Source organism: Camellia sinensis, chromosome 13 (genome assembly GCF_055761805.1).
Source record: "Camellia sinensis isolate YWXY chromosome 13, ASM5576180v1, whole genome shotgun sequence".
NCBI lineage: Eukaryota > Viridiplantae > Streptophyta > Magnoliopsida > Ericales > Theaceae > Camellia > Camellia sinensis.
The window spans coordinates 142191557-142217932 of NC_138973.1; the positions used below are offsets into that span (position 1 = coordinate 142191557).

The 26376-nt window shown below is 37.6% G+C and overlaps 1 protein-coding gene across 1 annotated transcript in view; it reads left to right on the top strand.

Annotated features, from left to right (window-relative positions):
• The window catches only part of LOC114284713 (calcium-transporting ATPase 3, endoplasmic reticulum-type), a 101892-nt gene that overhangs the window by 65348 nt on the left and 10168 nt on the right, over window positions 1-26376 (top strand). Inside the window, 9 exon segments of the mRNA XM_082903540.1 lie at window positions 2877-2950; window positions 3022-3192; window positions 3299-3356; window positions 5258-5350; window positions 17699-17749; window positions 17872-18003; window positions 19639-19740; window positions 24315-24369; window positions 24568-24653. Coding sequence (XP_082759666.1) covers window positions 2877-2950; window positions 3022-3192; window positions 3299-3356; window positions 5258-5350; window positions 17699-17749; window positions 17872-18003; window positions 19639-19740; window positions 24315-24369; window positions 24568-24653 — 822 coding nt within the window.

The window sequence follows — 26376 nt, forward strand, 5'->3', positions numbered from 1 at the left end:
AGGCTGATTATAAGTGGAATTGCAGTGGGTTTTGGTTATGGAAATTTGTGAGGGTTAGGTTGTAGAAGATAAAAGAATGCTTTTGGGGTTTGTAGATAAAAAATGTTGAATTTTTGTTTGATTTCTAAATTGTATGGTTGCAGGATTAACAGAATTGACTGCTGAAAGTTCCAGGGAAGCTGTTATTTTATGAGATTTAATTGTTTATTTGAAGGCTAATAAGTGGGGTAATGGTTTTGGTGTGATTGCTGCATGATTGGGGAATGTTTTGGGTCTGTTCTGGTTAGTGATGCACTTGGGTGGGGTTAGTTTGGCTTTATACTTAACCTAGAACCGAACTGACCATCTATGGTTCTCCAACATTGGAATCGAGAACTGGGCCGTCTTTTGTAAACCAAACCAAATGATTTCAAATGTCTTTTTGAACTGCAGGCCTAATGATTTTAAATGTCTTTTGGAAAGAAACTTGCCTATAGCTTTGCCCTAACTCTTGCAAAATGGGCCAATCTACAAGCATAACCAACCAATTAGCCCAAGGGAGAGAATATCTTTTTATGACTTGTGGAAGTGAAGCCATTTTTCTTCTAAATCAATGTCAGACTATCAAAGTTTTAAAGTCATTATTGAGGCTCTCTACAAGGTGAGGCTAAGGGAAAATGCATTAAGGCCTTGATTTTTAGGCAACACTTTCCAAAATCGCGCATCAACTGTCTAAGGCATGCGCATCAACTGTCTAAGGTATATGCGCCTTAGGTGTGCCTTGTATGCATCTTGCACAAAAAAAACATATGAGAAGTGCACATATGGAGAGTTTGTCTTGGGCTGTTGTTAAACTTAGTCTCCTACATGGTTTAAACATAAAAGAAAAACCTCTTTTGTAACTATATTTCACGGGAAAAATCAAGTAAATGATCAACCAAAGAAAACACAATCCTAAAGCTTAAGTAAGAAGCTTAATAATTAAAGTTTAGAATGTCGATTTCAACTTCGATAACCGAGTAGGACAGCTTGTACACACCTCGACTAGGACAGCTTGTACAAACCTCTTTTTTTTTTTTTTTCTTCTTTCTTTCTTTTGATAACCGAGTAGGACAGCTTGTACGCACCTCGACGATAGTGAAATGTTCAGTGCATTGAGGAGAAAAGTATTTACACCTTTATATTTAAGTTTTAATACTTTTTAACTACTTTAAAATATTTTATTTATGTCCTAAATATAAAAATTTGAAATTTGAAATGCTAACACCTCATTATCTTGAGGCTTACACCTCACCTCATGAGGGCTAATTTGCCTTGCATTACGCATTTGCCCTTAAAAACTTTGGGAACAACTAATATAATGAACAACCTTGTTCATATCATATTATGAATGCTGCAAATATGAACCACTCTAAAGCTCTATTAATTTGGCATGGTGGCACTAAGAAATATTTTGTTTAAATGTGACCTAACAGCTTTTGTCATGATGATGTGTTTTTGTAGAGCTGCTCCAAACATAAACAACATGCAATTAGATTTGCTTTGGTCATGGTGAAATTGTGTCATTTTTAGAGTTTAAGTTGTTAATCTGTCAAGTTTAAATTAGTTGTTTCCAGAGAGTGAACGAGAGCTGGAGAGATAGAGGAAAGAGCTTGATTGATGAAGATGGAAGGAGGGCGGAAGAGGAAGATGATGAGGGTTGTACCAGGTCCCCAACACAGGAAATGATGGCTCATGATGGTAGACTGCTGTTGGAGTTGGAGAAGATGTTGGGTGATGGTGGCTACTGCATGTAAGTTTCAGAGGCAGGTGTGATGACCACCGATGGTGAAGTTGGTGGTGGCCACTATTGACTTTGTTAGGTGGTGGTTTGAGTGAGAGAGAGAGAGAGATCAATGCCAAAATCTTCCTTGGTAGTTTCAGTATTTTTGTTACCTTTCAAAAGGGCATCAAACTTGGAAGAAAGGCTTTTGCTATTAAACATGTTAGTAGATTAAACAAAGAGAACTTATGGCTTTAAGGAAAGGAAGGATCATTTCTGATACAAAGCTGATGGTCATACTATTCTAATGAAGAACTACTTCAGAAAACTTAGCCTAAGGATACCTACACGTGGAATTGTGGTGGGTCATGGTCATGGAAAGTAGTTAGGGTAAGGGATTTAGGATCCTAAAAGGTCGATGGCAGCTTTTAGGATTTGTACATGAAAATGTGAGTTTTATTCTTGTGGCTGCAAGATTTCAGAATTGGCTACTGAAGGTTCTAGGAAAGTAGCTATGTATGAGATGTAATTGTTAATTTGTAGGCCAACAGGTATAATTAGGGATTAGGCTTGGTTAATGCTTGATTGGGGAAGGATTTTGGGTTGGGAACTGGGATTGTGAGTAGTAACTTTGGAACAGTGTTTTGCTTCCTTTGTATAGAGAAAGAGGAAGATTGGGGAAGGGTTTGGAACATGGACGAATTAACCGTAACATGATTGTATAATGTCTAGGGTGCACTCCATATGAAATCGCTGATTTGCCACTTTTCTTCTTGGCATGCTTTGTATCACCCACCCTTTCATTTGTTTAGTTGGGTTGTATCTAGAGAAAGGAAAAGAAAGAGGGAAGGAGAATTTATTAGAAGTTTCAAATGGTTTTCTCTCAAATGAAAAGATATTTGTAGGGAGATAAATAAACAATGTAAAAGCACGTAAAACAAGTTTTAAATGCTTTACATTCTCTTTGAGACAGTCATTATTGAACTATGATTGGTTGATCAAATTTTGTTCTATTAATTTTAGTTTCTCCCTGTTGAGCGTAAAAATAATCGATCTTTTGGATTTGGATATTGTCTTCATGTTGCCATTTATCTTCTTGTTCTCTTACTCTTTTTTATGTTCAATAAAATTAAAGGTCGGAATGCTTGACCCACCAGGAGAAGAAGTAAGAAATGCTATACTTTCATGCATGACAGCTGGCATAACAAGGTAACTTAAATTATCAATATTAACTTTTTTGTAATATCATGTAATCTTTTTTAATATTTTAAATATTCAAGGGTACTTTTCTAACTTGAGAGGCAACTTTAGAGTACTGCAGAATCACTGTGTCAAAAGATAGGTGCTTTCGATCACATGGGAGATTTTGGTGGACACTCTGCTTCTGAGTTTGAAGAGCTTCCAGCACTACAAAATGCAATGGCATTACAACGCATGACACTGTTCACCCAGTATACTTGACACTTGATAATTCTTTAGTCATTTTACTTTTTTCTTGAGAATTTTAATTTTTTGAATTATATCTTGTAATTCGGGCATAATTTTGCTGCTTGTTAGGGTTGAGCCATCTCATAAAAGGATGCTGGTTGAAGCATTACAACACCAAAATGAAGTGGTAGGTCTCCTGAGTCTCAGTTATCAGAATGATTGTATGATCCTGATGTCCAGTAGGTCTGAGTGGGAGACAAAATGTACATCAGCTGAAGGGTCATTCCCCTAGCACAAACAAATTGTTGCAAGCACAGCAAGACTGTTCGCACAACATCTAAAGACTATAAGCCTAAAAACAGAACTTTTTTTAATCCTAAACTTTGTACTGAATTGATATAATAAATATAAATATCTTTTGTTTTGTGTTCTAAAAAAAAAAAAAAAAAAACTGACATCATGGTACAGCAATATCCCACTGTTAACACGTCTGCCAATTTGCAAAGTTATTCTTAACCGTTCTCGAAGTATTGATTCTAAACCTCACATCTTCCCCAATAGCTTTCATAATCAAAGGGCCATTTCTTTTTTGGGTGAAGATTCTTCTATTTCTTTCCTTTCATGGTAGACTGCAACAGCCATTAAAAGCTTGAAAACAGCAGTTAGGAAATTATCCTTCTTACAATACTGGACTGTCCAAAGAACCTCCTCCCCCCAGCTTTGAGGGTATCTACTGATCTCATTTTTCTGAAGCACATTATCCAAATGAGGGAAGTAAATGGGCATTCCAAAAATAAATGCTCTGAGATTCTTCTGGAATGTTACAGACCACATTTAGGTTCAACTGCCATCCCCCATTCCTTTAGCCTATCTTTAGTGGCCAATCTTTCTTGGCATAGGAGCCATAAAATAAAAGCACATCTTGGAATGTTCTGAGAAAGCCAAATGGTGTTATGTCATCTCAATCTCACTCTCACTCTCACTCTCACCACTTCAATATTTGCTCTCATGGCTATATTTATTGAAACTAGTGAATTGACCTACTGTGGTTACTCTCTCTCCCCGTAAGTTAGCTTTCATCTAGTCACAATGTGGCTGATCATCCTTCTACTTGGTATAGTATTTAGGATCTCATGAAGATTACATCAAGGTACATATGATACTGTTATGCTGATATATTGTAGCAGATCTATTGTAAAGCAGTTTTTTAGTGGTGATCTATGCATGTGCATGGGTCAGTCCCAGCTCAAAGGACGGATGGGGATACTGTGGCACAATGAAGACATATCGTACATGTAGTAGTAGCTGAACCTAACGTTGGTTTTGCATACATATATATGTCATTCGTGAGTTAGTTTTTTGGGGGTGAGAAGTGTCATGAGTTTAGTTTTGTCAGGCATGCATTGTTAGACTAAACTCTAAGATTGAGTCCACTTACTAAACCCTTTCTGCATCTGCTAACCCAATGGTTATAAGTCTCTCCATCTAGTTTCATTCTGCTTGGAGTGGATGGGTGGGGGTAGGTAATCATAGTTTTGTTTCTTTGTTTCTTTGTTTTTGTTGTTGTGACCATAGCCAGAACTGTCCCTATTCCACTGCGTTTGGATTTCTTATCTTTGTAATTTTTCAGAAAGTAGAACAAATCATAACTGCGCGCATGTGTATTCTGTTTAAATCAAGAGTTGAATTGAGCTCAGCATGCCTTGTTTTGGCTCAGGTCCCTTTTAGTTGGATGAATTGGGTGTTGTTTACTGGGCCCTTGTCTATGCTCATCAGTTAGTCAACTTTGACAGCCCTGCTTGAATATGATTGTGTTCATAGGTACCTTGTTTTGGCTTGCTTATCTGATTTAAGATGGTTCATAGTCATCCTTGTGGAACTGTTTTTCAGTATCAACTCGCTTGCTCCAATTTTCCATAGCTATTGCTTGCCCTTATAAACGGCAATACTCACTGGTGACACAACTCTTCTTACACTATTTGTTTAGATATTGACCAACTGTTTGTGCAAAGCATTTAGGTTTCCAGTTTCTTTTTCAAATGTGTTTTTCCTGCTCTAGAAATTAATTGTAAACTATATGATTGTAAGGTTGCAATGACTGGCGATGGAGTAAATGATGCACCTGCACTAAAGAAAGCTGACATAGGAATTGCCATGGGATCAGGCATAGCAGTTGCCAAGGTATTGCCTGGTGGCTCTCCCTTTTCGAGCATTTTATTTAATATTTCTTTGTTTGTTCAAAAAATAAAATATGGGTCTCAAAAAAACTTCTGCAAATTTATTTAATATTTCTAGGCTATATGGCAGGTGTTAGTAACATGGCCTCTTTTTTTTCTTGCTTTTTTTCTTTTGTTCCCTGACATAGTTCCCATGATAGTAGCACCAACTCTATGGCTCTCAAGAAAAACTTCGGCAAACTTATGCCAAAGTTTAGTACTTAATGATTATATTGTTTGGAATCGTGATTATTTGAGCAACTCAATGTAAGCAAGATGAACACATTTGTCTCACATTTGATAAAGCTTCAGTAGGTATTCGTTTGTATTTATTTGTGGCTTTTGTTTCTCAAAAACAAAAAAAATTAACGTAAGATATTTTGTGTCATTTCTACTCTTACCAATTTTTCTGTAACACCCCTAAATAATTAACATTTGACAAACCCAGATTACTCATCAATGTGTTCTAAATTTCCATTGATTTCCGTCGTTCGCATATGAACAAGAACAATAGCATCTTGACCAACATAATGACTAAATCTCCACATTTGTATTTCATAATATACCCATGAGATTTAGAAAATGCTCCACATGCAATTATACATTCAACACTTTCTAGAATGTGAATCTATGGCATGTGATGAGAATAATTAAGTAAACTAGGTACAAAATAATGTGCCATGGGCTACAAGTTCCAAGGCTTATGCCAGGTTACATGGAATGGTTATCAAATCCATACAAATATAGCCCTTGGCTTGTCAAAAACAGAATACAAGTAACTGAGTCCTGCGCTCCAAAAGTCCCCTATGCCCCTACTTCGGCGGGGTCACAGCATCTTTACCTGTCAGCGGTTCCACTAGGGGTGAGCATGAAGCCTAGTAGGGAAATCTTGTCAAAGTATATACATTTTAAGCAATCATCATGAGATGGATGCAAATGCCATGTCATACTCAAAAATGTAAATTTTTCTCATTTTAAAATCTCATGCAAGATGCTTATTCGAAAACATAATCAATTCAATGATTTCATTATATAATCAAGGGGTGGTAAATACAATTTAAATAATTTCTAAGCTGGTGTCTGTAAGTAGGCTCTCAAGCACCACCAAAACCACTTTACTGGCTCTTAACCGGAGGGAACTTGGTGCCTACTCTGCATGAGTTTTTGGACTTTCACCATAGACCTCAAGCCAACTTAGTTCTCAACTGTACACCCCCTAACCACACTTACCAAACGTATTTATCCCAACACAACTCAAAACGAAAGTTTGTTTCACAAATACTTCTTTTCTAAAGTGTAACCTCGACAATGCCAATTTGAAAAGCAATGAGAATGAGATGAGATGACAAAACAATTTATCAACATTTTGCAAAGTTCAATTTTCCTCAATAATTTCCAATCTCAACGTCACAGTTCTCAATTGTGATCAAATACCACATCTCTACTCATTATATGTATACACAATATGTTCCAAGAGATAATAGCAACACATCATCATATGTATTTTCTTTCTCATATAATCGAAAAAATTTCAATAGGATAATCATCCTTTCAATTCTTTATCTTCTCAAAACAAGCATAACAACATACTATTCTCATAATTTCTCAACATCAGTCTCTCTTTCCCATGGGTTTTCAACAATGAGAATGAACGTGCCAATTTCTTCATCATTTCTCAACAATGAATCTCAACAATGTATAATTCCACACAATCTCAACTTTTTCCCAAATTTCCAAAACCTAGGGTTTTCACAAAAATTAGGGTTTCTCATTTTGGAAAGATTTTTACAAAAATAGAGCTCCCAACTATCACATACGTATTTTCTTATGGATTGAAGAAAACATTTGAGAAAAACCCTTTTTGAAAATAAAAAATCTTCCAAACCCAACCCTAACTCAAACTACACAATTATTTCATCAAAATGGCAATAGATTTGTTAAAACATATATATAACTCAAAAAAACTCCCTACCTCAAGCTCTAGGAGAAAGATGAGAGAAAAGCCCTAAAATTGGCTGTGTCGAAATTTGATCTCTACCGCACAAAGTGAAGCTCTTGAAATGCTCTCCAAATTGGCCTCAAGCACTAGGGTCTAAAAAGCTATAGATTTTCCAAGAACAAGGAAAGAGTGAAGATTTTTGGGTGAGGGTTAGAGATAGGGGTCAAAAAGGTGAGATTCTCGAAATTCAGAGTTCGGACCCAATCATTTCCGCATGTGCGAGACCTCTTCACCGCACGTGGGGAGCTCTTCTCCGCACGTGTGGAAAACCACCTCCGCACGTGCTCCATAATAGCAACACGACGATGCCCAATCTGATCTTTTGCCTCCTCTATAAGCTCAAAAGAATGACCTCCTAGGAAAAGAATGACCTCCTAGAGGAGGCAAAAGATCAGATTGGGCATCGTCGTGTTGCTATTATGGAGCGAGGGCAGGGCCTTCACAGAGCGGTTTGTGGTTATGAAGTTGGTTGGCTCTGTGTGATGCTTCATAAGGTATCACGAGAACCAGGTCGTTTGGCCTATTTGGCACGCATCATCGGTGGATGTCACAGTGTGGCAGCATAGGTTTGAGGGAAAGAGGATGGGGGCTCTTCGTTCTAGATTGTGGTTATGACCGGTAGCAAAAGAGAACAAATCTTTGTACCAGAATTTGGTTTTGAGGATGGATGAGAGGGGTTTGCTTTGGTCATGTAGGGTTTTGCCTTTTGGGATGGATAGTTGAAATAGAAGAAGAGACTGGGCAGTATGGGCGGTTTGAAAGAGGTGTTGCTGGTCGGAAGAGCACCTCCTCAGCATGGAGACAAAGGAGATGTAGTGGTAAAGGGGGGAGCAGAAGAGGGGTGGTTTCAAAGGTTAATGGCTCATCGGAGAGGTATCTAAGTCCCATTACTATGTCTTTTTGCCACGGTCTGGATTTGGAGCTGGAAAAAGACTTATTGCCACTTTTTCAAAATCAAAACCTGGTTCTAATGACTAGCCAGTGAGATGAGGAAGGGGATTTGTGGGGCTGATGTGAGGCCTGGGCCAGATTTGAACAGTGGTAAAGGAGGTCAATGGGCTGATATGTGTGAGGACTTGCCTTTAGTTTTGTGCCCATTAGCTGTGGATTCAGGGGAGCTTCATGAGGATGTGTACGATGGGACTGTCATATAGCCGGTGGCAATTGGTTTTGAGGGAGATGAACCTCCTTCTTTGGGTGAGGTGTCTAAATGGGTTTTACGTCAGATCAACGAGGTCAGCCGAATGCTTGGTGTATCGTTTGAAGGGTATGGGGAAGAAGGCATGAAGTTGTTTTCTGCAATTGAAGCTTCTTGGAGAGGGAGTGGTTCTTTGGGTAAGGAGGTTCAGGTTGTGGGTCAGAAGGGGAAAGGGGTTAGGAACTGAGAAATCTAGAGTGCATAGTTAATTATGCCAAACGCCTAAAAGGATGAGGTTGGGCTATGAGGAAAGGTCGTGGTGATCAATTACTGTTGCCATGCAGTTAAAAATTTTATCCTAGAACATGTGTTGTTTGAATGACAGAAGGGAAGAGGGTTTTGATTCGTTCTCTTCTAAGGTGTGTGATGGTGGATGTATTATTGTGTTTTCAGGAGACAAAAATGGAATGTATTGATGAGTAGGTGATCCAAGAGATATGAGGGGGGTTGTTTTGTGGAGTGGACATATTTGTCGTCTATTGGGGTGGCCGGGGGGTTCTAATGGGCTGGGATCGGAGGGTGGTGGTGGTGGTGGTGGAGGAGATGGGTGGTTTTTCACTGTCATGCCCATTTCATTGTGTAGAGGTTGATTTTCGGTAGGTGTTCACAGAAGTGTATGGACCAATCAGGCAATCAAAGCGGGATCTTTTTTGGGAGGACTTGTATAACATTGCTTATCAATGGGCGGCTCCGTGGTGTGCAGGTGGTGAGTTTAATGTGGTGCGGCGACTGGAGGAGAATTTGGGGTTGACTCATTCAGTGGGTTCGACGTGGGCTTTCTCATCTTTTATCGATGAGCTGGAGATGATAGATTTATCAATGCAGGGAGGGAGTTACACATGGTTTAGGGGTTGAGTGTTATCTTGTCTCCACCGATTTTTGATCACTAGGGATTGGGAGGAACATTTTTTTCAGGTGGTTCGATCGAGACTATCGCGTCTTGTTTCTGATCACTGGCCTGTTCTGTTGTATATGGGGGGGGGGGGTTTAGAGTGGCCCAGTGCCTTTTTGGTTTGAGAATGTGGCTGCAGTCAAAAGGTTTTGTGGGCATAGTTTGGACCTGGTGGGAGGGTTATATTGTGTCGGGAGATCCTAGTGGGCGATTGGCCCAAAAATTAGAGCTTCTTAAGGCAGATCTGAGGAGATGGAATGAGGTATTTGGTCGTGTGGAGATTTAGAAGGCAAATCTTTTAGCCGTGTTACAGGGCCTAGATTGAAAGGAAGTTAAGGGGGGCTTGTTGAAGGAGGACTTAGTTGCTCAGGAAAAGACTAGGAAGGAGTATGGTCATGTAGTTCGCATGGAGGAGATTAGTTATCGTCAACGATCTAGATGCTTGTGGCTGAAGGATGGGGATTGGACCATAGAGTTCTTTCACCGCATGGCAAATGCTTATCGTCAGGCTAATCAGATAAGGAAGCTGTGGATCAATGTCGTGGTTTTATTTTAGGTGGAGGAGGTGAAAGGAGGTATAGTGAGTTTTTATTAGCATTTATTTCGAGGAGATAGAGGTGATTGCAAACCTGGCTTGGATTGGGTTCAGTTTGATGCCATTTCGGAGGCGAATGTGTAGATGCTAGAGAGACCGTTTTCAAAAGAGGAGGTGGTAGAGGTATTGCAGGGTATGCCTGGTGACAAGGCATTAGGGCCTGATGGTTTCACTTTACGTTTCTTTCAGTAGTGTTAGGGAGTGATGAAGGCAGCGGTGATGGCTATGTTTAAGCAGTTCCATCAAAGGGGGCAGTTTGAGAGGAGTCTTAATGCGACTGTTATTGCTCTGATTCCAAAGAAAGGAGGGGTAGAGGATATTTGGGATTTTTGACCTATTAGTTTGTTGAGGAGTGTGTACAAGCTCTTGGCAAAATTTCTGGCTAATAGGTTGTGGGGCATTTTGGAGGAAGTGGTGTCAGAGTCTCAAAATGCTTTTGTGGGTGGGCGGCAGGTATTAGATGTTGATGTGGTCGCTAACGAGTGTGTTGACTCGCGTACTTGGCAGGGGTAGGGAGGTATTATTTGTAAATTAGATATTGAAAAGGCATACAAAGTTGGAAGTTTCTGTTGTATGTGCTGGAAATGATGCGTTTTGGGGAGTTGTGGAGGAAGTGGATTTAGTTTTGCATTTCTACAGTTTAGATGTCGGTTATGGTAAATGGGACACCATGTTTGAATGTGTTCCACATCGCCTGGAGTTGTTCCATCTGTGCAAGTTATAAAATTCCAGTTTTGCCCATTTCTTATTTGGGCTTACCTCTGGGTGCTTCTTTTAAGGAGAAGAGGGTGTGGGATGGAGTGGTGGATTGGGTGCAGAGGCATTTGGTAGTTGGAAGCGACAATATTTATCGAAAGGAAGGAGAATCACATTGATCAAGAGTGTTCTATCTAGTATTTTGATTTATTTCATGTCGATCCATGTGATTCTTGTATCAGTTGCGAAGAAGTTGGAGAAATTGCAGTGGGATTTCTTGTGGAGAGGAGGTGAAAAGGCTTTTCATCATCACTTAGTAGCTTGGGATCGGATTTGTGTTCCCAAGGCTATGGGGGTGTCGGGGATTTAGAGCTTAGTCTCATTTAATCTAGCTCTTCCGAGGAAGTGGTGGTGGTTTGTGGTGGAACAGGAGCGGTTGTGGAGGAAAGTGGTGGGGCCAAAGTATAGGTTGGGATGGGGGAGTGATATATAGGTGAGGTGCGACAGTCACATGGACGGAGTTTGTGGAAGGGTTTCGGTCGGGGGGAGTTTTGGAAGAGGGTTTGTTTTTGGATTGGGGTGGGGGTTGGGGTCAGGTTTTGAAAGGATGAGTGGTGTGGAGTAGAAACTCTAGCTACGAGGTTTCCTTCGATTTTTCCAATTGCCCTTGATGAGGAGGCGACAGTGGTGTCTTATGCACATGTGCAATAGCAGGTGGTAGTTTGGAATGTTGGTTTGCGTTGTGAGGTGTAGGATTGGGAGTTGGGGCAACTGGTGGATTTGTTGGGTTTTTTGAATGGCCTTAGATTTTTTTGGTTGGGTGGGGGGAGGAGAAGGGCAGGATACTTTGGGGTGGGTATGGTGGAACTCCAAAGGGGTTTGCTCAATGTCTTCTTTTTATCATTCGCTTGTGGGCGGGGATGGTGCTCCATTTTCGTGGAAGAGTGTTTGGGTGATGGGTTGTCCGTCTTAAGTCGCTTTCTTTGTGTGGACAGTGGCTTTAGAGCGTATTCTAACTATTGATAACTTGATTCGTCTTCGTCTTCGTCGTCATATTTTAGTTAATTGGTGTTGCATGTGCTGTGGGGATACGGAAACAGTGGACGATGCCATTGTTCAGTTGCTTCACATCTATGGATGGCCATTGTTGCTCTCTTTGGTTTGGGTTCAACCAGGGTTGACAGCGGAGGTGTTGCAAACAGAGTTTTAAAAGGCTTTCTTGAGGCTCGCCTCGCCTTGAGGCTAAGGTAAAACGCATCAAGGCTTTGATTTTTAGGCATTACTCTCCAAAGGCTTGCGCATCATAGTTTGAGACATGCGTCTTAAGTGCGCTTTTTACGCTTTTTGTGCATAAGCATGTGAGGAGTATGCACATGCAGAAGTTGCCTTGGCCATTTGTTAAACTTAGTCTATTAGATTGTTTAAACATAAAAAATTAAAAAGAATCCATTTTTACAACTATATTCTACAGGAAAAATTAAGTAAATGATCAATCAGGAAAAACACAGTTAATGGTCAAGTGAGAAGCTCAATCACTGAAGTTAAGAATATTGATTTCTCTTTCTATCCAGTAAAATGTTCAACGCATTAAAGCGAAAAGTATTTACACATTTATATTTAATTTTGTTTTTATTTTTTTAACTATTTAAAAATATTTAATTTATTCAGTAAATATTAAAATTTGAAATTTGAAATGCTTACACCTCAACGCCTTGAGGCTTCCGCCTTGCCTCATGAGGGGTAAAACGCCTCAAGGTACGCATTCGCCTTTAAAAACTTTGGTTGCAAAGTTGGGTTGGGGGAGGGTTGGGAAGAGACGTTGGAAGGTGTGGTTGCTTGCGGGCCACTGTTTGATGTGGTTGATTTGGTTGGAGCGGAATAAATGTACCTTCACTAGCATGACTCGGTCGGTTCCATGGTTGGAATGACATTTGCTTACTGTGTTACATAGTTGGATTATGGTTTCAGTAGATCCAGATGTGCTGACCTTTGTAGATTTTATAGAGGATTTGATTAGTTAGTTATTTTGGGTTTGCTCTCTTTTTAGGTAGCTTGTTAGCTAGCCCTTTAGTTGGTTTTTGTATTCGTTGCATGACTTTATGCTTTTTTATTGAAGTTTGATCATTTCTCAACCCCCCAAAAAAAAAAAAATGTGGTGCCATAACCTGATGACTTCTCTAACATCACTTAATTCTAAGAGGCATGTAGTTTCTGTGGAAGATTCTCCTTTAGATGTATAATGAGTAATAACACAGTTTTGGTTGCTTAATTAAGAAGCTATCTCGACATAGAAATTAGATCACGTAGTTTTATTGTTAAAATTCATGTATTATTGATTGATATGTTTTTTCATATACTGTCTATTACAAATGGTTCCTTATATAGATGTAGGTGTAGTGGATGGTGGTAGTGGTGTAGTGGGTTAGGTTTAGTGGAGTAGGTGAGGTGGTAGTGGTGTAGTGGGTTAGGTTTAGTGGAGTAGGTGAGGTGGTAGTGGTGGTAGGTGATGGTAAATTCTAACAGCCCCCCGCAAACTCAAGGAGGATAGAAACTAACCAACTTGAGTTTGAAGAGAGGAACAAAACAAGAAAATACATAAAAATAAAAAAGGATAGGAGACACTGTATGGTCGTGTCAGACCGTTGGTGAAGACACTGTATGGTGGTGTCATAACGTTGTAGAGGACACTGGATGGTTGTGTCAGACCGATGTAGAAGACAGTTTATGGGGTCATGTCGGACCGTTGTAGAAGACAGTTTACGGGGTCATGTCGGACCGCTGTAGAAGACAGTTTATTTGGGTCATGTCGGACCGCTGTAGAAGACAGTTTATTTGGGTCATGTCGGACCGGTGGAGCAGACAATGTTGTGACAGTAGTTGTGACAGTTTACGGAGTCTTGTTGGACCCTTGTAGAAACTAACCGGAATCAATGTCGGGACAGTTTACAGAGTCTTGTCGGACCCATAAAGGAGCTAACCGGAATCAATGTCGGGACAGTTTACAGAGTCTTGTCGGACCCATGAAGGAGCTAACCGGAATCAATGTCGGGACAGTTTACTGAGTCTTGTCGGACCCTTGTAAAAGTCGCACCCTCAAAAGGTGTGCCCAATTTTTCAAAAGGCGTGCCATCAAAAGGCATGCACAATCCATAAAAAGGCGTGCCATCAAACGGCGCGCCCACTTCATCAAAAGACGTGCCCGACAGAAAGCGTCGAGCCATCAAAAGGGGCGCCTGACACGCGGCGATGCACGTGATTGACAGAGCGCGTGTCGGCCTCGTCGTCTCTGTCTTTATAAACCAAAGCGAAGTCTGAGGCTTGGAAGCATAACAAACCAGTTGAAACCTCTTCGTTCTCTGTAACATTCTGTAACCAACCCTGCTCTGAAACACTCAGCAACCCAAAAAACATGGCTTCTTCTTCCCGTTCAGCTACCCAGAACATAGCCTCTTCTTTCCGTGGTCTGCTCACTCTCTTTCCCGACCTCAACGAGTCAACAAGAGAGATAACTGGTGCGGTGGCCTGTGAACCTCAACCAAACACCTCTGGTTTTGCTCCGTTGAACTTTCCGATGCGGTCGGTGGAGCAAAAAATGGCAGTGCAAACGGATATTGAAGCTAATCAGTATACATTGAAGTCCTGTGTTGAAACCATGACTGCGGTCACAAATTTGTCGAACCGGCTGCAGAGTAGGACAAATGAGGTGCAGCAGTTAAACGCCCAACTGGCTCTGCTCCAACGCATGTATAAGGATGCGCGAGCAGAGATGAGTGTGCTAAAGGCAGAAAACAAGGAGCTGAAGCGGAAGGCCACCGTGATGTTCCGATTTGGAGGTCCGCCATATGCTGCAGTGGAGGAGCAGGGAGTAGTGATCGTGCCCAGTGGAGTGGGAAACACGGAGGCAGCACCGGCAAGGGCCGCCCAGGACGGAGGCAAGAAGAAGAGACCGGCGGCAGAGTAGAGAAGGGATGTCGGTGTGTGGCCGTCTGCAGAAAAGAAAACAAAGCCGTTGTTTTTGTTTGTGTTTGTTTGTTTGTTTGTTTGTTTTTTTTTTTTTTTTTTTTTTTTTTTTTTATGTGTAAAATTGTGATCGGGGGTGATCCCGGAGATGAATAAAATATGGGTTGGTGTGCAAATTTGTAATTTTTTTTTTTTTTATGTTTGTTTATTTTTATTTTATTTTATTTTATTATATATATATATTTTTTTGTTCTGTTGTTGTTGAAGAGCATGGTGATGAGGAATAGATAATGAAAAAAAAAAAAAGAAAGGTGGGAAGAATAATAAAAAATAAAAAATGTATTAATGGGGAAAGCATAGGCGCTTGGTGGGTGGAATAAATGAAGGCAAATGATGGAGATGACAGACAGCATATTTTTTTTTTTTTTTTTTTTTTAATTCACCACTCCCTCTCTCTCTGGTCCCTTTTTTTTTGTTTTTTTTTTGTTTTTTTTTTTTTTCTCCATGTGGAAAGAAGAAAAAGAAAAAAAAATATATATATATATATTTAAAAAAAAAGTGGAAAATGTGATGATGGTGTTGGGTGGAAAAGATGTTAAAATATGTTAAAATGGAAAATATGTTAAAATAAGAATAGTGAATGGGTGGCCCGAGGAGGTTCAATGCATGTGCTGATGTATTTATTTATGTTATTTGTTGTTGGTGGGTATTGTTTATTTTATTTTATTTGTTTTTGTTAAAGCTGCCGAGAGAGTGAGAGAAGGAAAGAGAGATGAAAAAAGAGAACCATGGTTAGGCCAAAGGTTTTGCAGATCCTTCTGATGGAGGTGCAGCTGTAAAGGCGAACTTGCATTGGCTCACCAAGAATGTGCTGTGAAATGGTGTAGCATCAAAGGTAACAAGATCTGTGATGTGTGCAGGCAAGAGGTTCAAAACTTACCAGTCACACTTTTACGGATTCGAAGTGTTCGAAATCCAAGTACTGGAGTAAATAGAACCCCGCAGATGGAAATTAATGGATACAGGGTTTGGCAGGAAGTGCCTGTTCTCGTCATTGTCAGCGTGCTTGCCTACTTTTGTTTTCTTGAGCAGCTTCTGGTTGGAAAAAAATTGGTACCAGCGCGGTTGCCATATCTCTTCCATTTTCTTGTGTATTGGGTGTCCTTGCATCCTTGACCTCATCAACAAAGGGCAGGCAAACATGCTGTGTGCATGGAAGAAGAAGATGGCGCAAGTGGCGAAGCCGGACTTGGCGAAGAGGACGGAGGTGAGCTGAATGAGCCAGCTCGACTCGCTGGTGAAGCCGTGGACGACGGCGACTATTCCGATGATTCAGTTATGGGATTTGTGGCAGCGGATGGAAGGTATGTGTAGAGGTCCGGCGGGCGGCCAAGGCGAGGCTGCCGCCCGCCGGTGAAGCAGAATGACTAGGTTGTTAACTTTGCTCTGATACCATGTTAAAATTCATGTATTATTGATTGATATGTTTTTTCATATACTGTCTATTACAAATGGTTCCTTATATAGATGTAGGTGTAGTGGATGGTGGTAGTGGTGTAGTGGGTTAGGTTTAATGGAGTAGGTGAGGTGGTAGTGGTGTAGTGGGTTAGGTTTAGTGGAGTAGGTGAGGTGGTAGTGGTGGTAGGTGATGGTAAATTCTAACATTTATCAATCTTCACATGGAAATTCTAATCACATGATCTAATTTGAAGTTTTAGTAGCAATCGGTTGGCCTTCTGATCTTTGGAATGGGAAAAATTCCAACATCTAATCACCCACATCTTTAAATTTCTAAGCTAGAATATTCTCTCTAATGACACACACATGCACACCAGCATGCCCACTTGTTTATTGAAATTTCTCCTGAATTTTTAGACTATAAATTTCAGCCGGTTAGCAAAGAACCTTTGAACATTTCCATATGGTAAAATACATTTGTTTTCATGTTTTAGGCAACTTATTTTATTTTTGCTGATAAGTACTAAGTTTTAGCTAACTATTACGTCCATCTTGTTGTACCTGGTGTGGGTGACTGTCACTTGTCTCATTTGAACTTGTTTTGGCTGATGGTAATATGCTGGATGTCTTCCAATTGTAACTCGCTGCCCCTGCCGTTTTCCAGGGTTGGAAAAGGATGACTGAAAAGCTATAGTTGATTTTTGTGAATAATTACGATTTATCAGCCGGTTTAATTTAGTTACCTACTTGTACTAGTTATAGAGATTTGATTATTACTTTATTCTCTTTCATAGATTGTCTTCTGACATGAATGTTTCAGACATTAGACACTTGTGAATTATGTCTATGTGTTTTTATTTATGTCCATATTAGAATATGCATCCGTTGAGAAGGGATACATATCTTAAATACTTTTATGTATTGCATATTATATAATATTGTTATATAAGATACTGTAAATTATTAAAAAATGTATTTCAAAGTAAATGAGATTCAAAAAAATATAGAATTTATATCTCACATTCGTGTGAGAAGCTGGAAATGTTTTTTTATTAGCAAATTCTTCAAACATCATATGAAATTAGAGGATCCAAGTTTCTAAATTGGGTACGGGTATTGGACACATCCCATACCCTTACCTTTGTCATATTTGGTGGACACGGCCCACGGGTACAATGGGTTAACTAGAAGAGTGCATGTAACACATTTTAGAGATATCTCTAAAAAGATCCCAATCGTGCTGGTGACACCTAGGCAGTCCATGTAACAGTTCTAAAATGTTTTGCTCATGGTAATATGGTCTGGTCATCATATATATATGAGATGTTGTTTAAATCTCTCTTTTCATTACTTGCATTCTTTCTACATAATTGCTATGCTCTTTTGTGGCTTGTCTGCTATGCTCTTTTGTGTCTTGTCTGCTATGGTTTCTACATAAGTGCTCTTTTATGGTTTCTATATAAGTGCTTTTACACATCTATTAAACATTTTCTCTTATATTGTTTGGATTTTCAGAGTGCTTCAGATAGGGTTTTGGCAGATGACAATTTTGCTACAATTGTTGCCGTAAGCTTTTCTTATTTCGTCTTGATGAGTAGGAATTTTATTTCCTTGGCATGTTTGTCTTCTTTAAGTCAGAAAAAATCTCATGGTTTCAATCATCTCAAGAATGAGTCATATCCAAGCAGGCTGTTGCAGAGGGAAGAGCTATATACAATAACACAAAGCAGTTTATCCGATGCATGATATCTTCAAACATTGGTGAAGTTGTTTGTATTTTTGTGGCAGCTGTACTTGGAATACCTGAAACTCTTGTTCCTGTGAGTATATTTTCTTACAGAATATGATCTTTTGTTTAATTCACTCTTATTTGTTGAAGTGTACATGTAAATGACTCGTCTGATTAGTTCTTGTTTTCAACATAAAAGTTGGTGGCATGGCATGCATATTTTTGTGTGTGAAAACCTGAACATAATTTAACATAAATATAGCCATATACGGAGACTATTGCTTGGTGCTATGGCATACATTGGCTATCAGGCATGACATTGTGAGTTGGAGTTTAAGGGCAGCCGCCTATGCAAATAATGGCAGAAAATAGGTCTGTATTTAGTCCACCATTCCCAGCACCTTGCATTGGCATGACCATTACTGGGTTCTCCTATTTAGGTTTCAGTATAAAAATGCATGATGCTTGATTATCTGCTATACGCTCATGGTCCCTTGTGTAGAAAGTTTACCTTACCATGACCAAACTGGTGACAGTGGCGATGATGCATTTGTGAGGTGTAAGGAACGTAACGGTTGTTGCAACCAGAGCTGTGAAATTTCACACTTCTCGTATAATTTTGCGAAGACTTACCGATACGCATGTTTTTATTTCAGAATCATATTTGTTTAGGTTTAAAATGGTTTTTTTTGGGGATTTAGTATAGTTTTTATCCAATGTATGAACTGAATTTTGTACTTTTTTTTAAAGTCTCTATAAAGAAAGTTCACATTTTTCACTCAACATTTAATGATTTCATCCGTGATACATTTATAATGCACTACTTTACTGTTATTTGTTTTGTTATTAATAGTTTTAAACTAGTGATATTATGTTGTGTTTCAAATTTGCAGGTTACATATGTTTAATAAATAAATATGAATACAATTATTATTTTATTGAAAAAATTAAAATCATATGATTCATATTTTTCAAGTTATATAAGTAAACCAAGCCAAACCAAGCCAAACCAAAGTAACAAATGGAGTCAGTTACATGAATTTTTGTTTTCCATTCAACTTTATCCAAGGCCATATTGTTAGTCAAATTAAGGAGATTCATATCTCTATTTACTACACTAGCTCACGTCAATTTAGGTCTGCTTCTTCCCCTAACACTTCCATCTACCGTCACTGTATCGCATCTCTTTACTACTGCCTCTATTGGTCTCTGTTGTATACGACCAAACCATCGGTCTGCTTCTTCCCCTAACACTTCCATCTACCGTCATTGTATCGCAACTTTTTACTACTGCCTTTGTTGGTTTCCGTTGTATATGACCAAACCATCTCAATCTATTTTCCCTCAACTTATAAAACTTACAAGTTAAAACTACATACAAAAATAATGTTCAATAAATAAAAAACAGAAGTTGATAGAAGAGAAAATGCGCAAAAATGTGTTGGCCATTGTTATGTAACAATAGTAACGGCCGTGAAATTCAATAATACCTCTATAGGAGCCATAATGAGTAGTGGTAACTGCCCATACAGTTAGGGAATAGCATTACGTAACGATTACGACCTATTTTTAGAACACTAACTGTGACATAAATAAAATAAATTCATCCATATACTTAAAAGCTATGTCCTCATTCTATTTTCAAATCTGTTATTTTATTGGATATTTTTATGTTTCCTTGATGTCATAGCGAAGTAAAGTTGAGTGATTGATTTTTCTCTTCCAGGTCCAGCTGCTCTGGGTAAATTTAGTTACTGACGGATTGCCTGCCACTGCTATTGGTTTTAATAAGCCAGACTGTGATGTGATGAAGGCTAAACCTCGTAAGGTAATCAAATCGATGTCCTTTATAACTTTGTGGTCTTCTGCTATTTGATTACTTTTAGTCACTTTTAACCATTCCGTATAATACAATTTACAACTGAACTATGATATTTGTTTTTGTTAAATTAATTTGATCTCTATGTGGCTGCTAATGTGTGGTGCTTGTAAAAGGCACAAAAAAAATAGAGAATTGAAACCTTACAACCGTTTGAATTAGAAAAGGTTGTTGTAAGACTCTGAACCTCTGTTGCTTTTCTCTCCTTGGTAACCTAATGAAGCATAAGTTTGATCTAAGAAGCATGGATACGGAGACAAGATGCAGGGATTCTAAAAATTTAGGATACGGACACACAGGAAATATGGGAAAAAGATATTTTCATACATTTTTATTCACTATGTATAAAAATATAAATTTAGGATACATAGATTTGAGAGATATCGATGTATATGTGGGCGTATTTTTATTTTTTTTCTACTTTTCTCCTCAAATCAGCTTTCTAAAATTGTAAGAAAAATCTACGAAGGTGTTCTGAGTGTCCAATCACAAGACATGTGTCCATGAAGTATCTCCAACGTATCCTACAGAAAAAGTAATAATTAAAAACATTAACACGCTACATGGTGTGTCAGACACGTGGACATGTGTGTACCCACCATGTCGGTGCCTCTTAGAGTTTGATTAATCTTTCTTCGTTTACGAATTATGTAAAATCCATTGGTGCTTCAAGATGGCAGAATGTCCCAACGATAATAGGGTTTTACAATAGATAATTTTATTTAGACCTATGTTTCAATGGTTTATGCTATCTATTGTCTTTAAAAAATTCAAAATTTTATAGAATTGTATGATTGTTGGTCTTTGAAGGAAATTGTTTGATTTTAGATAGCACTTCCGGAAAGTTTTTATTTTTATTTTTCTATTTTTTGTGAACTGTTCCTGCAATGTTAAGAGATGTGATTGATTTATTTATTTTTGAAAAGTGAAAAATAGACGCTGTAAGCTTCTGTCTATTATGCATCATAAACAAAACAAAACTTTTGGTTAATGCTAGTATTGGACCTTCCATTGTGTTTGGTATCAAGAATTGTGTTCCATGGGCTTGTCACATTACCCCCGTGTTCAGACCATGAAAGATGATATAGTATAGGCCAAAGTGTGGACACTGCTACTGTTACCAATGGAAGAAGAGAGGAACAGAATGAAACGTGGTCAAAGAGAAAATTTCATTACATGGTTGGAATTTATCATTTTTGGAGCTGGAAACCTAGGTTGAATAGGTTGCCAAAGGCAATCATAGTTGTGATGGTGATCTAGACTTCTCCATACAGGTGCAGCTGTAAGAAAATGTTTGAACTATAAATAATTTATTGGCAAAATTTACAAACAAAAGCTCAAGTTTTCTATGTTTTTAAATAATATAATTTATTGTTTATATAGCAAAATAACCTCTAATATTATATATGCTTACGACTTCTCAGCCACCATTGAGTCTGTAATACTGACACCAAATCTGAACAAGCTGACACTTAACTTTGTCCTTGTATCCCAATATTGTCCTCGTATCCCAAGCTTTTGAATTAGAAAGCTTATACTATTAGATTTGCACTCACATGTGTTTAGTTGTGGTTTTGTGAAAACATCCATATTGTTTATACATCATTTTCATATTGTTTTGATTTTTTGGTGAAAACAGTTGTTGGCACATAAATTTTAAACCAAATTTATGTTTAAATTTCAAATACAGTCAATGACACACATAGAGCCTACAATAAGATTGTTGTAGGCAATCACTTCCCAAAATGATTAATTTGCTCCGTTGAGGTATATAAATAAAACAACGTCGTCTCTTAACGACGTTATTCAAGATGCTCAAATGACACGTGGAGCCTACAAAAGATGACACCTGTAGAGCCTACAGCAAGGACACCACACAGGATGAAACCCCAAAGATCAATCCGGTTAATCAGATATATGATTAATCAGATAGCGCTGTTATTCAAAATTCAAATAGGCGCTATCATTCAATTTGAAATTCAAAATGAAGATGAAGCGTTCCTATCACCTGATGGCCCTCCATAAATATGAGGACCATCACACAAGACTGAGGGATCAAAAAAATCATAAGTGGAAAAGAAGAGAGAGAGAGAAAGAAATTGAGAGCTAAACAAATCGTTACAAGAAAGAAGAAGAGAAGCTTAGAGAACTCAAGAGCCTACGCTAATGGCGATGAATAGGTAAAGGGTTCCAAACCCAAACTGTATTTTGTATTCGAGGGTTCAAAACCCATAACAATCTTAATAAAATATTTCTTTTTTTAAAATTGTCTTTTGTTGTTTATTTTGTTCTTCATTAATCGGAGGTTTCATTTGTATAAAATGTGTAATTAACGATCTGAAATACAGATCGGAAATAAGAACCTGCTATTCAAATAATCAACACTGTTTAGTCCAAAAACTAAACAGTGGACATTTGTAACATAAATTTTGAAATGTGTTGAAACACTTCATGTTTTAAAATTTGTGTCTACAACAGTTTTCATGTTGTTTCCTAAAAACTGGGTTGCTTTTAGAAAATTTTCCTGGAAAATAGTTTGCCAATTTTTCTTTGTTTCTTGGAAAATGTAAACTGATAGCAACAAACGAACACAACCAATCATGCCTATAGGTATCCTTGTACATGTAAAATAGCTGAAATGACTCACTTGGTTTTCCTCTATTTAGATGAACAACCTTAAATGCGCTCAATGTTCTTTCTGACATGGAGAATAGAGGAAGTTAAATTTACAAAAAGTTGAAAATTTCTTGTGGAGAAACTAACTCTTTATCTAGGTTGACTTTATCAAGGTCAACATGGAATTGTAGAAATGATTTATAAATTTCATATGGTAGGAAATATGATACGGATGTGAGACACCGATATGACACGATATAAAGACAACACCATGATAATTTTCCAAGAAATAGCGTACAACACTACCAAGGACGCAACAAAAAATAAATATACATTGAAAAAAAAATAAAAATTCCTTTCATTTTTTATACTGAAATACATATATCTTTTGTTAGCTAAACAATAAAATCACTTTTCACATTCTACATATTAGAAAAGAAGTGCAAACAAAAAGTTCAAATATCTATTTTAGAATGTTCTATTCACAAAAAAATTGGAAGGCTTTGTTCTTAAAATTTAAAAAATTTGAAAGAGCGGGATTAAGTTATATATCCGCATTGTTTTTATTTTATTATTGGATCCCAAGTAATTTTCTTCAAACTTGCAGTGTGTTTTGTGTGTGTCTTAAGCAATGGACATGTGTGTCTCCCAAATGTTCGAAGTGTGTTTGGTTTAAAAAAAATATATATGTTGGACAGGTTTGGATAAAAAATATGTAGGACAGGTTTGGATGAGTGGCTCACATGTATCGGGGAGTATGCAATGAGTGTTGATGTCCAACGTCTATCATTTTATTACGAGTGTCCATGCTCTTAGGTCATAAGAGTTAAAAGTATTTAGCCTATCACCTTAACTTTAAAAAAAAAATAAAAAATAAATAATGATAATAATAATAATAATAATAATAATAAAGGAAATGTGTTATAGCTGTTTCAGCAAGAAGCTGGTGGGGTGCATTTTAATTGTGAAAGATTTTCCCAATTCTGTTTTGAGCATGGAAGAGCTTTGACATGATTGTAGTTCAAGTATTTGAGTTGAGAAGTTGAATACCTTAAATTATTTCCTGGTAAAGTCTAAAACCATCCTATTTTCATGTCTTTTACAAAAATTACACTTGTAAAGTCACCTCTATTAACTAAAATCTAATTGAAGAGTAAATTTATTTGTTGATGGTACCTTCTAGTGGATTGTCTTAAGAAATATGTTGTAGCATATTAGTGTTGGAATACATACTCGTATCAAGTTCTTCCACAAATTTAAGATGTGAACTCGTGCCACACAAGAGGTTGCACTTTGTATAATATATGCATTAGTACGGTTGAAAACTTGTTGCATACTAAAAATTTCTGAAATTTATCTTTTTATATTTTTATTCTTGGTGCATTCTTCTTCTGTATACGAACTCGGTGGATCTGCTCTAACCCTCAAAAATAGGAAGAAAAGAAAAGAAGAGGGGGTGGGGGGTGGGGTGGGTTTGATACCCCCAGCCTCCATTTGTTTAAAAGCATATGTGAGGGTACGAAAAGTTGTGTGTTAAATTTTTTCCTAATAGTGGGCCATTTTCTGGGCAGTAGGGTTCATGGCGATTGCTGCTAGGGTATGGTATGTGCTCTGATGCCATGTGAATTTACAAACAATATGTGTATTATCTCCATAAACAACGATTACAAGCTCTAAATATATATACCAAGAACTAAATACTAATTAGGAAACAAAAATTAAGCGTACTAATCTCCCCTCAAAATAATATTACAGTTTCCACAATTCCATAATGATGGTTCTTTGTTTCTTGTATAATTCATTGAATTGTGAATCTAGTAGTACGTTCGAGTGTTTTTTTTTTTCTTAGAAAGGGAAAAACTTTCTTATTTCTATGATTTTACTTTTTTGTTTGTTTGAATGTGCAGGTTAATGAAGCTGTTGTCAGTGGTTGGCTATTCTTTCGTTATCTAGTTATTGGAGGTATAGTCTGTTAGCACTTCTTTGTTTTTCACCTTGTGGTCCAATTTGCAGAATGCTTCTTACAGCATACCCATGAGAGAAATTTGGATGAGTATTTCACATGTTCACTATTCAAGTTTTGCAAAGATCAATAGCAGGAGGTTGATTTTAGTTCAATTTTTTGAACTGTTGTATGACTGAATTATTTGGTTTTTGTAGCTTATGTTGGACTTGCCACCATTGCGGGATTCATATGGTGGTTTGTTTTTGCTGATAGTGGGCCTAAATTACCAAATGTTGAATTGGTAAGTTCTATCTCATATTAGACTACTGTGTGATATTTGCTGCGTTTGTTTTTGGTTTTGTATGACATCAAACCATGCTTTTGAAAGTCACCAACTTTATAAACTCAACAAAATTTGACTTCAGATTAGTGTGGATCGAACTACATACAGGCAAAACAAGGCGATGGCACCCTTGAGTTCACTAATTTCACCCACATATATATTTCTGTACATACATGAAAGATGAGAAATACGTTGTTTTCCATTATTGGCCTCTCGTGTTTTTTAATTTTTTAACAAATTTGTTTAGTGGCCTCTCCCAGTCTCTTATATCTTGTAGGTGCTCCACTGATTCTATTTTTTGTGTTGATAAATTTTGAAATTATCATTGGGTTTCCTAATTAATAACTACCTACATTGGTTAATTATGATTTGTGCCTTTCTCTATCTTCTCTATGTTTTTATGGATATAAACTATTAATAAAATACATATATATACACGCATGCTACTCTGTTTCAAAGGGTTTGGCTGAATGGTTGGGTTGAGCAAGGGGAAGGGGTTGAAGGGTACGTCAATTTGGCCCCCTCCCAATATAAATCCTGGTTCCACCCTTGCAGATTAGATGTCTTAATATAAACAGATCCAAATTCAAAGAAATACATTTTGGAAGAATAGTGAAATATTTGACCAAATTTCGGAAAATCCAGACTTAGAATTTAGACAGAAATGTCTTGAGTTTTATTTTATTCTTATTTAAATTCAGGCTAAATCCAATAGAAAATTCAGCTAAAGATATTTAAGAATTTAATTCCCACTTTAATCCATAAAGTTGGAAATTCAGTAAATATCAGATTAGGATTGATTTCAAAATTGGCTATGTTAGAGACTTGTCCCACGTTGCTTCTTTAAGCCATCCAAGCTTGGTTCATGTGGCCTAGAGGTTTCTTCACCTATAATTAATTAATTTTGAGTTAGATGTCTCCAAATTTGTTACAAGCTGACTGAAAAAATGTGGTTAACCTTGCATCAGTGTCCCTATTATGAGTTGATTTATCGGTTATACACATATTAAAGCGATGGTCTACAAATTTGAGGACAAGTTTATGTTCACACTTGGCTTGACATATTGTAAATGGAATTGCTTCACTTTCTTCTTTTTGGCTTCCCTTTATATAATTTCTAATGGGCAAATTACATATACCTCCCTCGAGGTTTACCTAAATTATAGATACCCCTAAGGTTTCGAAAATTACAGATACCCCCTCCCCCCTGAGGTTTATATTTTCATAACAAATTGCCCTCTGAGGTTTATATTTTCATATCAATTTGCCCCCTAATTTGTTATGCAAATAGTACCTTCAGGGGGGTATCTGTAATTTTTCAAACCTCAGGGGTATTTATAATTTTGCTAAACCTCAAGGGGGTATATGTAATTTGCCCATTTCTAATTGTCAATATATTTGTATTTGATCTTTGAAATTGCTATGACTTTACATCTAGCTGTGAAAATATTCTAGCTGCCGTCTGGGCTGTGTGTCTTTCAGTTTCTATTCAGAACCAAATTATACAATAAGCAACCATGCAGAGCTACGAAGCGTGTGTACAGGTATGTGTATTGGTACGATACCGGTGAGAGTCGATATGGTAAAATCTAAAAAAAGTAGGGTACAAGTACAGTTAGGTCCGATTATAAAAACATATTTTTATTTTTAATTTTGAGTAATGTAATACAAAAATTAGTTT